This window comes from Notechis scutatus, chromosome 2 (assembly GCF_049901735.1).
Source record: "Notechis scutatus isolate UNSWTSFEM ecotype Mainland chromosome 2, rNotScu1.2, whole genome shotgun sequence".
NCBI classification, from domain to species: Eukaryota; Metazoa; Chordata; class Lepidosauria; order Squamata; family Elapidae; genus Notechis; species Notechis scutatus.
The window spans coordinates 225,872,864-225,889,129 of record NC_142010.1 but is presented as its reverse complement, the minus strand read 5'-3'; the positions used below and the strand labels follow the sequence as shown (position 1 = coordinate 225,889,129).

General features: G+C 34.7%; 1 protein-coding gene across 1 annotated transcript in view; it reads right to left on the bottom strand.

The window, feature by feature from the left end:
* MCTP1 (multiple C2 and transmembrane domain containing 1) overlaps positions 1–16,266 on the bottom strand; it is a 148,635-nt gene that overhangs the window by 37,163 nt on the left and 95,206 nt on the right. Inside the window, exon 16 of the mRNA XM_026672656.2 lies at positions 9,117–9,236. Within this exon, the coding sequence (XP_026528441.2) occupies positions 9,117–9,236 (120 nt within the window). The remainder of the gene's footprint in view (positions 1–9,116; positions 9,237–16,266) is intronic.

Genomic DNA, 16,266 nt, shown 5'->3' with positions numbered 1-16,266 from the left:
AAAGGTTCCATAGGTTTACTATAGGTATGGGTTTTAATGTAGCTCCTAGCAGTGGTGATGTTGGAGCAGGAATGAAATATTTGTATTTTACTATATTTTACTAAAGCAGAATCTGGAAATGCTTCATGAATCCCAGAGCTCAAGTTAGGAAGCAGTCTATTACACACAGTAACTTAAAACCTATGCTATTATGTGAGAAACCAATAGCTCCTTCTGTTATCCTGTTCAAATAATGTGTGTGCTATAGAATACAATCATGTGGAAGTTTTAGATCAACGTATTTGCATGTTAAATGTCTTTTTATTCCATAGTTACTTGGTCTATTTAGATTTGTTTTCCAATTTTTGTTGGCCATTCTTAGTCTTTTGGATCTATCATGTAACATAACATTTGAATAATTCATATAAATATATAACAGGATAAACTTTCATAAAATGGCTAGATTTCTTCCATTAAAAAATTGCTGTCACAATTGCATTTCACAACCTAATAGTATTAATCAAACAAAGGAAAGCACCAGGGAAATCAGAAAGCTCTAATGCAAGCAGTTAAAAGTGACATGACCTTCTGTAATGTCACTTGTCACCACTGTATATGCCACATAAGAGGGGAAGCTACTTAACGACCTGATTTCAGGAGTAGATCCATGTTTAATATATGAATACAGATGACAATTAGGTGTCTGTGAAGGTTGACTCCATATAGTATATACAATATATACTGTATATATGAGTTCTTTATTATGATTTCTATGTAGTCGCACATTACACAGTGTAGTTCATGAATTGCATTGTATTTACAAAACTATTTGTTTTATAGTGTTCGGATTGTATACTACTATCCTCCCCCAAAACTTCCAATCAAGCTATTTTCATGTAACAAAAATACAGATTAGGCATCTGGTAACATAACTTATAAGCAGAGTTGATGCCTCCTTCCCTTTCTTTCCTTCTTTCTCTTATCCTTTGAATCAACAATAAGGACAGAACTGCATCCCAAATCAACATCTATACTCTAAACCAGGGGTGTCCAACCTTGGCAACTTTAAGACTTGTGGACTTCAACTCCCAGAATTCCTCAGCCAGCTTTGCTGAGGAATTCTGGGAGTTGAAGTCCACAAGTCTTAAAGTTGCCAAGGTTGGACACCCCTGCTCTAAACTATTAAAAGCATTTGGATAGAAGCTGGAGTTCATTTACATTCTTCCCGTTTGTCTATGTACAATCAAAGCACAATATGTGTGTGCCATATCAGTTGATTTACAGTGCTTGTATGTAATTATAAAATAAAATGATTAAATGTGCAGTTTAAACAGACTATATAAAACTTCTCAGATGATTTTAGGTCATGAGAAAGTAATTTAGGCCAAACTGAATATTCCCACATTTCGTATGCCCATTGACAATACATTAATTATATGGTCATTTTCACAACAGAGTCATTAGATGGATCCAAAATATTTAATTTTCTGAAAACTGATCCAGCTGTATATTATTCAAAAGTTATGGTACTTGATAATTTACAAAACTAAGAATGGTCAGTAATAATTTGAAAACAATTCTTAATAGTTCAAGTAACTACAGAATAAAATGGGCCTTTAAAATGCAAACACCGTGATGTAAAGTTTCTCCCAGAATATAACTGTATTACCTGAACAGCACACATTTGAATAGAAAGACATAACCAAAAAAGAAAGGGAGATTGGCTCCTTACTTCTTAGAGATTTCAATTGGTTATATGAACAGACTTCTTCCTAAATTAGATCATGTAATTCATGAAACACTAATTCTTCAATTTTAAGCAAATACCTAAAAGAAAATGGTTCTTTCATGGGCCTAATAATGCATTTCACTCATTACAAATCATGTACAGATAACCCTTGCTTAATTATCCTAAATGAGTGTGGGAACTCTGCCTTAAGCCAAGCGGTCCGCTAAGTGGGAAATAAAGGGATTGTGACTATGCACTCCTGCTGAAAAAAGATAAGACTTCACACCTTCAGCTTTTGTTTGCCTTTTAACTGCTCCAAACTTTGGAATTTTCAAGCCCATGCTTACTGACCTATCCACATTGAAAGCAATCGCACCACCATCCAGTGACTGGAAGCTGTAGGTGCACTACCCAAACAGCTACCCCTCCACAATTTCTCTACTGGGCAGAAGGGGGAGGAGAGAGAGGGAAAACAAGTGAATTCTGTAGGCAGTCTCTCCTTTGCCAGATTCCTTCCCCCTCCATGCACAAAGCTGAGGTATTGGAGGGAGATTGCAAAAGAGTAAGCTTTTGCTCTTGTGCACATCAAAAGCAATATGATTGCACTGATGGGATCTGTAGGTGTGCTACACAAACAGCTTACAGCAGGGGTCTCCAACCTTGGCAACTTTAAGCCTGGAGGACTTCAACTCCCAGAATGCCCCAGCCAGCAAAGCTGGCTGGGGCATTCTGGGAGTTGAAGTCCTCCAGGCTTAAAGTTGCCAAGGTTGGAGACCCCTGGCTTACAGCACTTTCTTGAAATATCTTCCTCTCCAATCTCTCTGTTCTGGGAGGATAGGAAAGGTGGGGGGAAGCAAGCAATTTCTGTAAGCAATCTCTCCTTTGCCAGGCCCTTTCCCTGCTGCCAGTGTGTTGCATTGCTTCTAAGTCAGGAAGAGCAAACTGTTTGCTCTCTTGAAATCCCTTTCCAATCTACATGCTCTGGGAAGGGGGGGGAGGCAAGTTTTTTTTTGGGGGGAGTATAAAAACACACACATCAGGCATAAGTTAATGCATATTGATTATAATGCAATCACATGACTGAGGGAAGTCATCTTGGATATGGTCAGAAATTGGCCATAAAGTAATTTTTCAGCATCATTGTAACTTGAATGGTCACTGAATGAGTAGCTGGTAAGCAAGAACATAAACACACATATTATTACATTTAATAAAAAAAATTACTATCTGTCATCTATCTATCTGCTCTTTTTAATCAGCCTAGATTCTGTTGCAATTAAGTGAAGCCTTATATAGATCATTAAATACTTAAACTTTGGTCTATCTAAAAGTTCTAAAATCTTTGCAGAAATAACCGTCAAGTTTCAGATTTATTTAATCTTTAGATTAAAAATAAATGCTAAAATAAGCATATTTTAGATGACATGCAGTTTGCTAAGTAAAATCCTAAACTGATATTTAAATACTCTGGTAGAAACTTTGATTTAATCAGTTGAATATATTTCTCATACAAAGCTTTGAAAAAATGTTATTTATTTTGTTACCACTATAAATTTAACATAACAATATCTGATACCTTGGTATTTGATTTCATAATGACAGAAAGAGGTTGTCTGGTTGTCATAAAGGCTAGTGAATAAAACTTTATGATTAGCCCAAATGTTTTGCAACTGTACAGCTACGTGGGGCATCTTGTGTTTTTCCAGTAACATGATGTGAAGGTCATATTTGATCTCTCAATCATGAACAAAACACCAGGAATCAGATAAGCTCTTGCTCTATGGCTAGAAGTAGAATCTATGACATTTCTTTAACTATCAATCCTACTACCATCCCTAAAACATCCTGGGTGGGGATGATATGATTTGCAGTCTGACTTCTGGAGAAACAGAGAGTTTTTTCCACTGTTCTAAGGGAACATTTCTGGTGTGTGTACTAATGTGTGTAAATCAAGCAATCTACTTGGCATGAATAGGGACTTCAAAATATGCTATATTATTGCACAATGTATGCGTAAAGAGTGAATGTGTGTAAAATCTACTTGACATGAATAGGGACTTCAAAATATGATATATTATTGCACAATGTATGTGTAAAGAGTGAATGAAATAAAACTGGGTGTATCTGTCATAATCAAATATTTTATTTATTTATTTATTTTATTTTGATTTGTCAATCACTTACAAGATAATAGGGATAAGTATATACATAATTATGAATACATGAAATGGGTACATATAAGAAAAATAAAAGAAACAATAGGACAGGGACGGTAGGCACGTTGGTGCGCTTATGCATGCCCCCTAGAGACCTCTTAGGAAAGGTGTGAGGTCAATAGTAGACAGTCTAAGGTTAAAGTTTTTGGGGTCTGGGGAAGAAACCACAGAGTCAGGTAGAGTATTCCAAACATTGACCACTCTGTTGCTGAAGTCGTATTTCCTGCAATCAAGTTTGGTGCGGTTAACCTTGAGTTTGTATCTATTGTGTGCTCTTATGTTATGGTTGAAGCTGAAGTATTCATTGACAGGTAGGACACTGCAATGTATGATTTTATATACCATACTTAGATCAGACCGAAGACGGCCTAATTCAAGGTTTTCTAGGTCTAGAATTTCAAGTCTGGTGGCATAAGGTATTCTACAACGAGTAGAGGAATGGAGAACTCTTCCTGTGAAATATTTCTGGACGTTCTCAACTGTGCTAATATCAGATACGTAATGTGGGTTCCAGACTGATGAGCTGTATTCGAGTATAACAAATGTTTTGTATGTTCTAGTTAGTAGTGTGATATTACTAGAGAAAAAGCTACGTAGGATTAGGTTAATGCCTTTTTGGCTATGTAGTTACAATGGGCTCTAGCACTTAGATCATTAGAGATGAGTATTCCAAGGTCCTTGACAGAGCTTGGATCATCAACAAGGTCTTGACTATTCAGCTTGTATTTTATTTTCTGATTTTTTTTGTCAATATGTAAGACAGAGCATTTATTTGTTGAGATTTGAAATTGCCATTTGTTTGACCATTCTGATACATACTCAATATCTTTTTGAAGGGTAGCAGTATTGTCTGTGGTATTGAACAGCTTTACATCATCAGCGAAGAGAATGAAGTTGCTCTTAATATGATCACAGAGGTCATTTATGTAGAGTATGAAGAGAGTTGGTCCTAGAACGCTGCCTTGGGGGACACCACTATTGACAGGTACAGAATTTGGATAGGAACTTAACTAGGAAGGCCACCGATTATACAGAATCACAAATGTGGAGGTTAACTAGTCCTTACTTAGTGCAAGCTCTCCTAAATGTTCTTTTACTTTCCCCTTATGTATCCTGGGTTGTACCGCCTAATGGCTGTTTCCTAGAGCTTAGCTTCTTTTCTGACAGAAGACAAATGTAAAACACTGGTTAAAATATTTTGCTTTCTTGATATCCTCAATTTCCTCCTTCCTCTCTGTAAAAGATTTACAAACTCCTTTCCTCTTCTTCTGTTTCTGCTGTATACCCAAAAAAGCCCCTTTTATTATTTAGGATATTTCTCCAAGCCTGTGCATATTCTAGCTTTTACATTTTAGTGACACAGACTCTATAGTTTCTGATAACTGCTTTATATTCTTATTTGGTTATGTTCTCCTACTACCATTTCCCCCTCAGCATTTTAGCAAACTGTGGGATTCCATACTGCTTTCTTCATACGTCCATCATTTTTATTTGATATTGTTTGTTCAGGCACCTTCAGAATCTTCTTTCAAATAATTTTATATCTTCATCTTACCCTGTTGCTTTAGTATTTCACATCATTAGCTCTGGATTCATTACAATCTGCTGTTTTGAAATCCAATTCAGTCTGACTCTTCTCTATTTCTTGTCCCCTTAATATCATGAATTCAAGGATAATGTAGTCACCTCCTCCCAACATTTCAGTTACCTTATCAAACATTCTTAACAAGATTTCCAGGTTCTAACTTATTAATTCTGTGCAAGCATGTGCTTTTTTATCTAACCACGATACCTCTTCCCTTTCTGCTGAATCTGTTCTTTTTGAATAAATGTCATTTGTGTCATTTCACCAAGTTTCTGTGATGCTTATCACATTATATATATCTTCCTTTGTTAGCGTTCCAAACTTTCTATATTTGCCATACATTGTGTTCATTGCTGTAGAAACATCTGAAATATTGGTGGTACCCCTGCTGGCTTTATTGCTATAGTTTCCTGCCAATGATCCCTCTCTGCCTATCTGCTTCTCCTTTTATTTCTTGCATTGTTGACCCCGGTCCTTGGAAGTGTATTCAGTTCTTGACTTTTATAAAAGTTCTTTCATTCTGGGTTTAATGTGCCCCTGATGAAAATAGTGAGGTGCCAAAAATATCCATCACAGTCTTTGTAGCTTGCCTCTTGCCAGAATGTCTTTGTGTGGCCGCATAGCCTATGATCACAAAATATAAACCTTTCTCAGGAGTGCCACCTTGACAGACCATCCTATTCACTTCCAGGATTCTGAAGCCTTAGTTCCTTTCAGCAGGGGATTATCCATCATCAGGTAAATTACCAACCATCATGAAATGTCTGCTCTTCCACCAATTAGTTCTTGTGTCTCTTTGAATCATGGAGATCTGTGAGTCTTTCACTGTCTTCTGTGAAATTATGGTTGGCAAAGGTTGCCCAGATAGCTGTGGGCTATCTACTAGAGGGAGAGAGTACAATAGCAATTATTGAGCTCCATCAACACTGTGTGTCTCACAATCCTCTTTCTTTTCCAGATCACATGCTTTCAATTCTCTTCTGCTTTGCAGTCTCTGGGATTCACTTCCCTTTTATGTCTCTGAAGAATTTTGCCTGTTCTGTCCAGGACTTCTCACTTTCTCTGGTGGGCTGTAGTGTAGAAACTCTGCCCTAAAACCTTGCACTTCTAGCAGCTTTAGTTTATGTTCTTTCAGGCAGAAAGATAAGTATTGTGCATATCTTATAAGATCATCACAGCACTTTCTCTGCTATTAAGTTGTTTGGAATCTTTCATTCACAATCCTCCTGCTAAAACTCTCCACAAAACCTCTTACTGTATTTGCTTGTCTTAATCACAAGGTTCCCAGAAGCTACCATACTTCTCTGGAAATATATCATACTACAAGTGATCAGGAAACTGAGATTATTAAGTAATAGAGATATTCTATTGGCATCATCTTTCTGAAATGTTACATTCAATTGTCCTTAATATTTATTAGTTTGTTAACGGAAATTAAAACTATGACAGTCTTGGAAAAACAACATATTCCTTAGCCTTGCTTCTTCCCTCCCATATTCTCACAATAATTAAAGTCTTTATTGAAAGATAATATTTTGTGCTAATTCTCATGGTATTCTATAGCACATTATCTCTAAACATGGAGGTATTATGTAACAACCATTGCTAAACAGTAATTCCATCAACTCTGAACAGATTAAACAGAGTTAAATTTTGCACATTCTCATGATTTAGTAAGAAACTATCAGATGAAGATAATAAAAAATGAAAGTTTCTTTAGCCATGCTTGTTTTTTTGCTGCCACTAGGCTGATTGTAGAAACAAAAATTGGTAACCTGGGAGAACAAAAGCAGAAAGTGTTTTGTTTGTTTGTTTTGTGGAGTCTAGCAGATTAGTACTTGTGCTGAAAATCTGATGATAAATATGTGTTTGGAACTAAACTTCTTCTGTTCTAAGTTTGTGAAAAAACAAGTCCTTCTCTACAATACACCAGAGAAAATTATATGTGAAAAAAATGACTTTTTCTGGATTGCTTTTTGAAGAAAAATAAGAAGGGAAAATGAGGAAAAGAATGTTGCAGTCTTTTCTCTAGTTGCTCAAAGAAAGGGTAGTAGTCATCTATAGTGAAAACAGGGCCAAAACTCTAAACTCTGTGGCATTTAGTTGAAGGCAATGAGAATACATTGTGTACATTCAAGATCTATTTTTGGCTATCTTAAGAACTTTTTACTGTAAATTCACTGTATATTCCTCCTCGGTGAGAATTAAAATGTTGGAGTATCAGAAAAAAGACTCAGGTTACAGTCTTCCTTATGCATGAAAGACAGCTTGGTAACCTTGGGCTAGTCATTCCCTCTCAACCCTAATCAACGTCATTGCCTGTGACAAGCAAGCTAATAACAAAATCTTTTGTTGCATCATATATTCATAGTTTTTGTATATGGACCAAGCGACTATACTGCAAAAACAAGGAGACAATAATGTGGGATAAGCACTAAGAAAAACACTGTTCCTCCTTCAGAAAATAGTAAAATGAAATATAACTGACAAATTATGATTTCATAATGTGAAGCCATCATCTTTAGTTCCTTCTTTGTTTGTAAGAAAGAAGAAATGCCATCTAATTTCTATTCTTAATGTCATTCATAGAGTGAAGTTGCATCTTCCTCAAGTACAGTACTACTTTTGTTTTTTTCTAAGTAGCGTTAAGGGTATATTTCTGTAACACATCTTGTTCATCACATCAGTATAAAATATTTTGGGAGTTTCTTGAGGATCTTAAAAAATCTTTCTGGTTATTTCTGAATGTTATTTCCACATTCAAATTCTTAGGCTCTCCCTGTTGGACATCTTCTGCCATAATGTTTACATTAAACAGAGAATTGCATGAGCCCCCAAAGTCTTCTCCTAAAATATATCTGAAAAGGCATCCTCCAAATGTTAATTTATATTATAAATCATGTATCTAAATATTCTACTTCTTGATGACATACTAAATGCAAACCAAAGAAAAAGAACAATGCTAAGCAACGAAAAAGAAAGATGGTTTTCCAGACAAAACTCCTCACAAAAGGTGCTCATAACTCAAAAGGAAAGCAGAACAGCAGTAATACTCCAAAGGGATACTGCTCCAGAGGGTAGACACACAATGGAGAAGGCATGTTGCTTGCATCCCATCAGATGACATTGTTTAATGGATGAAACCCAGAACAGCTGACTCTGTCAAAGGTACAGGAGAGCTAGAAACAATGGGAAGACTTCTTCAAATATCTAAGCATTACAACATATAGAGCTTTTTGGCTAATAGCATTTCTATAACTGAACATACTACCACATTCTGCATAGTGAAACTTCCAATGGTATTCAAGACCAGTGCCTTATAGGGTAATGCTTTGCAGTCATTCACAGATGAGATAACCAAGGCATGAATAATCATAAGAAGGGTTCTCCTGGTCCAGCAACATTCATAATTGATGCACCAGATGAATTTGTGCAAAAGCCCTTCTGACTGCTACTTGATCTTTAAGCCACAAGTCTTGCTAGTGTTAAGCTTATGCCTGCCCATCTAAACCTTTTTCCCTTCAGACACTGAAATAAGACCTTGAAAAAAAGTTCCACTCCCAAGATTTTTTTGTTAACAAATACATATATGCATAAAAAGACTTACAGTATCATGTGGCCGATTATCCTTTCCTGATATGACCAAGAGGTAATTCCACACCAACAGCATCAACAAGACTAGTGGAATCATGTACAGCTCAAAATTCCATGTTACAATCAGGAAAAGCTGGAACCAAGAAAAAGGTTATTTATCTTCAATTATCATGCAATAAAAGAATGGAATACATGTGAGGGAAGCTTCCTTTGCTATTCAAATTGTACGTTTTCCTGTTTCAGCAGATTGGGAAATTTTGAGTCTATGGGGAAAGTAAAGGCATGGAAGAAGGATTATATATCCATTTACAATGGTGTTAACAATCAGTTTTGTTCACAGAAATAAACTACTTTAATGTACAAAACATGGGGCAAAAGGTATTTCAAATCTCAGATCACACTTATTCTTAACCACTCAGCTAAATACGGCACAGTAAAATTTCAATTTAATAGAATATTGAGGGGAAGAGGTGTCTCTTAAATCTGAACATCTATTAAAATTTATGTCATTTGTGTCAAAGTTCTTATTTTTTATTAATATGTAATTGACTTAAATAGCATCATTTGCAGAGAAATCACAATTTAGAGAGCAGATATAGGGAAGAAGGCCACATAAAACATTTGTCCATTGTATCTGAAGTTTGCTAGATCAAGATCCATTAAATCAAGGCTTAAGTGTCATGTGATATGAGCAGTTATACAAATATGATAAATAAAATAAAAGTAATTATAATTCTGTTTCCCACAGAATGCCAAGCAATTAATTCAAGGCAAAGAAACTAATACTATTTCGCATTTTTGTTTCTTACACAAAAAGTGAAATAATAGCTAGTCTACTACTACAAACAATATAACTATTTTCATCTCTTTACATTAAATTCAGAAGGTTGTTTTATTTTGAAGAAATAAAAATTCAGGTGTCCCTTCTTTATAGCTGTGTAGACTCCTTGGGGGGGAAAGTTTCAAAGTTTGACCATCCATATAAGAAAGTGTTTTAGTACTGTCAATATGAATGCTCTTAATCTGTCAATACTTTTTCTAAGAAGTCCCAAAAAATATTCCAAATGCAGAGTCTTATTCAGAAATACACTTTGGCAGTATATTTTTACGATACTATCAACAAAAGGAACTTGGGTCAACTGCTGAGACTGGAAGTGAATTTTAAGAATTGAACTGCACTTTCAAATTCCAGTTTTGATATATTATAAATGTGTTCATTTTACATTATTGTAGATGAAAGAACAATTACAATATGGATTTATTTTGATAACTCCCAATTAAGATAATTATTTTTGAACACTTCTTCAAACACTCCTTCAAAACAACAGGCAAGAATTCTTCCTCCTCTCTCAATAGGGAAGGACAGCTCTTAAGATGATGTTTGCCAATGAATGGCTTTGTTGTGACACATGCACCGTTCCTGGAAATCTACTTTTATTCATCGTCTGATTTCTGGAGATTTGATCAATCTTTAAAAACTCACAGTGTAATCAGTTATTGATATTGTTCAAATATTATTTTGCTAGATCAGCAACACAAAGAGATAAAACAATACTGTGATCAGTAAAAGGTTAGGCATTTTGATGAAAGCGCCTTTTAAACTTTACATTTAATGTTTGAACATTTTAACCATTACACAAGCAGAAATCCAATATAACATATTCACCTTACATTTAAGTTTCTGAGAAATTACCACTAAGTATATGTGATATCTGTTTTCTAAAAAAAACAATAGATATATGGAAGGCAAAATGTAGAAATCTAGGGTATATCACACACTATTTAAATTCTTAAAAGTGAGAAATATATTATCTAGCTATTTTAAGCGTACTTGTGCAAACAAAAAGCCAGTATGATTGTAATGGAGATAGATTCAATTTAAAGTGATCAATAGGACTGAGTTTTTGAAGGACAGCTTAAGCTTTCAATCTGAAATGAAGGATCTTCACCAATGGAAATAAAGCTTTCTTGTTTCTTATATATACTAACTCATTCCTAATCCACCTTATGTAATAATTACAAGATGCATCATGCATAAGCCAAGTATTATGTGAATCTACGGTTAATTCAGAATTCATTCCAGACTGCATAAATATGTTTGCATCAATGAATAATAAATAAATTTTGTCTGATCACATAAAGTTTGGAAGCAACACAACAGCTTTAAGGTAATGTAATAGTTGTATATTCCAACTCTTTCATTGACTATCTTTCCAATTCTTTGGAAAGTACAGTATTTAATGAAAAAAAGGGAAAAAAAGAACCTATAATGAATCAATAATTGCGTTAAACTTAACTGAAATTTCACATTAGAACTTACATTAGAGAACAAAGCTAAAAATTAAGGTAACAATAGACAAGAAGGAGGAAAAAACCAAAAGTTTTTGGAAATATAAAAGCTTGCATTATAAAATATACTGCATTAATGTTAATTTTTAGTATTTTTTTTTCTTGGCAAGGTTTTTCAAAAGTGGCTTGCCACTGCCTCCTTCCTGAGAGAGATTTATTGGCCCAAGATCACCCAGATTCTAGCCTGATGTCTTAACCACTACACTAAACTGGCTCTCATTCCTTTATTATTTGGTAGGCAATCATATAGATTTCATAGGACTTGCAATCTCTGAAATTAACCCCTCTATCTGTGTTTAAGAGCCAGGTCTTTATGGGCATATTGTTCTCCTTTTGTTGCTGATTTAGCACACCTAATAAACTTAACTATGACATGACAGTCAATCAGATCTGGCAAAATACTGATATTGCCGAGGGCAAGGAAAGTCACATTGATCTCATTCTTAATGTGTTACAGGAGAGGGAATACATGCCACTTGTCAGGGAAGCTGGACTACTGTTCCCTTTTGCTATAATTCCGTGGCAGGTTTATTGCTTGTTTTTGCTGTTACAAAACACTGCAGTGTGATAAAACAAGAAAATATGGATTGATTCCAGTAATATGGACATCTTGGATCAAGACAAAAAGTCAAACACTTTTGGTTTTAAAAAGTCAAATGATTGTGCATTTTTATGTTGAATATATTGTTTCTCAAGCACCATTCAGGGCGGAGCTGGCATCGCGACGATACGGCATGCAATCTTGGAGGTCTGAGATCGCTGCTGATATCTCTGCTCCTGGATGGTCCAATTGGATCTAAACCATCCCAAAGAGACGGTGAATGTAAAGAGCACATCCTGTCGATCCCAGGGATACCGCAAAGTCCCTGGTAGAGCCAGGAGAAGCTCTTTTTGCCAGCGGCAAAGAGGCAGCCATTAAAGCTGCTGAAGTTGGGACAGCTCCGAAACGAAAGAGAATGGAAAGAGAGAGTGTGCCGGTTTGGTGAGAACTTTTTTTTTTATTCTAAGATTTGAAAGGACACCCTAAGGAAAAGAATGAATCTGTAAAAGTTTTGACAGAAGTGACTAAGCGGCGATTTTAAACAGGAATGTCAAAGTAATATATATATATATATTTTCTCATTGCTGGATTTTCTACACACGATCTTATATTTTGAAACTGGACTGGTTTTTTCTCCTTTTTTCTCTTCTTTTTCTCCTTTTTGATTTTATAATACCCTAGGCTAGAGACTCCCTTTTAGTTATTTTTTTAAAAAATATCTTTTTCTTTTTTTTAATTAATTCTTATTATATTTTGCTTGGAAAAGGAGGGGGAAAGTGAAAGCAAAAGAAACTTTGTAACACTGCCAACTACAGGCTTGGAAATATTCTATTTCTCTTTTGACCAGACAAAGCTGAGAAAGAACTGAAACTTCTTTTCAAGGACATTGCCTGTTTGATAAGATAGAGGGAAGAGCATGGGAGAGTATTATTACAGGTGCTCTTCTGGGTTTCTATCAACAGCTGGAGTCTGGTGTTGAAGCTTATAGGAAAAGAAAAGGTGATAAGTCTCTGGAGAAGAGAGTTATAACAAGAGCCTTGGATAATTAACCAAAGTGCAGTGTGCTCTTTTTATTTTTTCTAAGCTGCTCTACCCCTCCTCATCAATTTACTTTTTGTAATAGCTATTTGGATTTTTGGCCCTTTGGAACTTGTCTTTGTTTTTTGTTTTGTTTTTGTTTTTCTTGTCTTTGGAAGTTAAATTTCTACGCTTGCTCTTTATTTTAAAGGAAAAGCTTTAGTATTAATGATTTTCTTCCTTTTCTTTTTAAGGGAGTAGTCTTTTTCTTTTTTGCCCTCCCCCTCCCTGGTATTTTTGTCTTTCCATCTATCTTCCATATTGGCTTTTTTTCTTTTTTCTTTTGTTTATTTTTCTAGCTTTCTTTTTTCTTATGCATCCTTTTATATTTGAGACCTGTTAATTGGATTAAGGTGTTGAAGAACCTGAAGAATTTTCCCTTTCTCTTTTTTAGCTTTTTATTTTTCACGTTTCTGCCTTTTTTAGGATTTTACAACTTTTTCTATCTAACCAATCGATTGGATTAAGGTATACAAGAACCTGAAGAAATTTTTATTATTATTATTATTATTACTATTTGGCTTCTTTTTTCCTACTATTTTTATTTGGAATTGCAATTGGTTATTTCGCAATTGGATTAAGGTCTAGAAGAACCTGAAGATTTTGAATTGCTCGAAATGAGTAGGAAATTAACAGCCCCTGGTTCCTCAACTTCTACTTCTTCCTCTCCACCATCTGGAGGACAATGTTCAATACAGACAATGTTACGGCAAGAAAAAGAACAAGAAAAAGTGACCCTGCAGATGATTATGCAAGGAATTCAAAATATTCAAACAAGAACAGAGAATATTGAAAAGAGAACAGAGAACATTGAACAAAGAACAGGGAAAACCGATGAAAAGGTGGAGAACATCCAACAAATGATGATGAAGTACGATGAGAGACTCCAAAAAATTGAAGAAGAAGATAAACATAGAGACAAGAAGATTGGAAATATTGATAAGATTAATTGTGGTTGAACAAGATAAAAGTGGTATGCTGAGATGGGAGATGGATAGATCAGAATTTTATCTTAGATTCCAAAACATAGAGGAAGAAAAGGGACAAAACCTAGCTGAGATAATGATAGAAATATTGGCTGAAGCTTTAGAAATAACTGAAGAGAAGATGATGGATGGAATAGATGAGGTCTATCGAGTCTTCACAAGATATGCAATGAGAAATAGCTTACCAAGAGAAGTTCACATCAGATTTACAAAGAAAGCCATTAAAACGCAAATATTGCAAGTGGCAAGAGAGAAAACATTGAAATACAAAGACAAGGAGATTGTGGTCTTGAAACAAGTACCCAGAAGAGTGAGAGAGATGAAAAGATAATACCGATTCCTGACCAAAATGCTACTTAAAAAAGAGGTGAATTATAGATGGCTGATTCCAGAAGGTTTAATGTTCACTTGGCAAGAACAGAGATATAGAATTGACTCAATTGAGAAAGCTGAATCATTTTACACAGAATTTTTTAGAGGGAAAGAGGAAGAGGCAGAAAAAGAAATTTCACTAATTGAATTCCAAGAGGACTGCCAAATGACAACTGAAAAAGAAGAAGGTGCAGTAGGTGGAAAGGAGGAAGCCAAAGAACGTGAACCAAGATCTATGAGAGCTGTTAAACCTAACTACAAAACATAACCGTGGTTGAACTCTTAAATAGTGTGTTGTTCCCTTTATTATAAAATATGTGTACTCACATTTTCATAATGGTTGCTCTCAGAAAGGATAGTTCTGAAAACATAAAAGTTTTTTTTTCCTGGTATATTGTAATAGACTACTGTAATTCCAGAAACACTGAGCACCTTTAAAAACATCCAACCCTAATGAAAATGCCCTTTATAAATTTTAGCAAGCAAAATGCTCAGTTGTCATAGTTTGTTTAGAACTATATATTTTACACACACCACACCCTCTGTGAATTTATTCTATCTAAAATATCAAGATTGAACACTGAAATATCAGAATATGAAATTTCAGCTTTATGCTACGAGAGGCAAGATGGTAAATATGATTCTATATGACCTACTATAATTGATTGTTGGAAAATTGAATCTCAAGATAAATGTGAAAAAGTTATAGCATTTTAATAACATGATGCATTTTTCTTTTTTAATCTATGTAGTTTAGTTTTTGTTTGTTTTCAGTTTTAGTTACTTTTTTTTCCTTTTCCCCTTCTTTTTGTTTCTAAATATATTTTTTTCTGTTTTTCCCTTCATAGGCAATTAAGTGTAGGGTTTTTATCTTTATCTTTATCTTTTTATCTTTTTCTTTTATCTTTTTATTTTTACCACGTAGTTTTATCTATAATATATATTTCTTTTAAAGTTCACAGTCCTTTATTGAATAGTAATATAGATAAACCAGAAATCTAACATACATACATACATACATACATACATACATACATACACACACACACACACACAAACACACACAGAGTACTTATAACAGGTTTTAAAAATTGTTAACTGTAAACTTTGAAAATAAAATAATTAACAATGTTTTTTATAAAAGTGCAGTTGCTGTTTTCTCCTGTATTATCATCAATCCTTTGCTGCTTATTAATTAGATCTACATTTCTTATTACCCCATTGAGCAGTGTCACTTCCAATTGGTGCTGAGAGCTGCCATCTTTATTTCCTAATGCAGCTGCTCATTACCAAAAGGAAATGACAATGGTATTGCTGTGTCAATGGTAGCAGGGACCCAAATGGAGTTTCCATTTTCACCAATTACCAAGGGGTGGGATGAGAAATGAAGCTCATAAATTGTAATATTATAACAGGTGATATATCAAATTCCAATCACTATGGTAGGCCCTGGTGGGTAATATAATTTTCAAATACTCTCAAGATATAAAGAGCATTGACACAAATTTAAATCTTGAGTAAATACAAGTAAAAAAAGTTTGTTATTTTGCAACATGTAAAAAAAACCTAGAATAACATCTATGAACAGCATATATTTGCCTCAACTGGTTCAGTGATAAGCAATGTTTGTGGGGTCAGGATTGTAACTCAAGATCCTCAAAGCTCTAGACTGCTGTAGGAAGGGGCATTACAAAGTTACTAAAAGAAGCAGGGGCAATTTTTTTTTTGCAGGTTTATTGTGTTGGAGTAAGAGTAGGAACAGGAAACCACTAGGAGGCACATAGTTCCCATTTCCATTTTACCCAGGACATCATTTTTTTCTGAAAAAAGAATTCCCA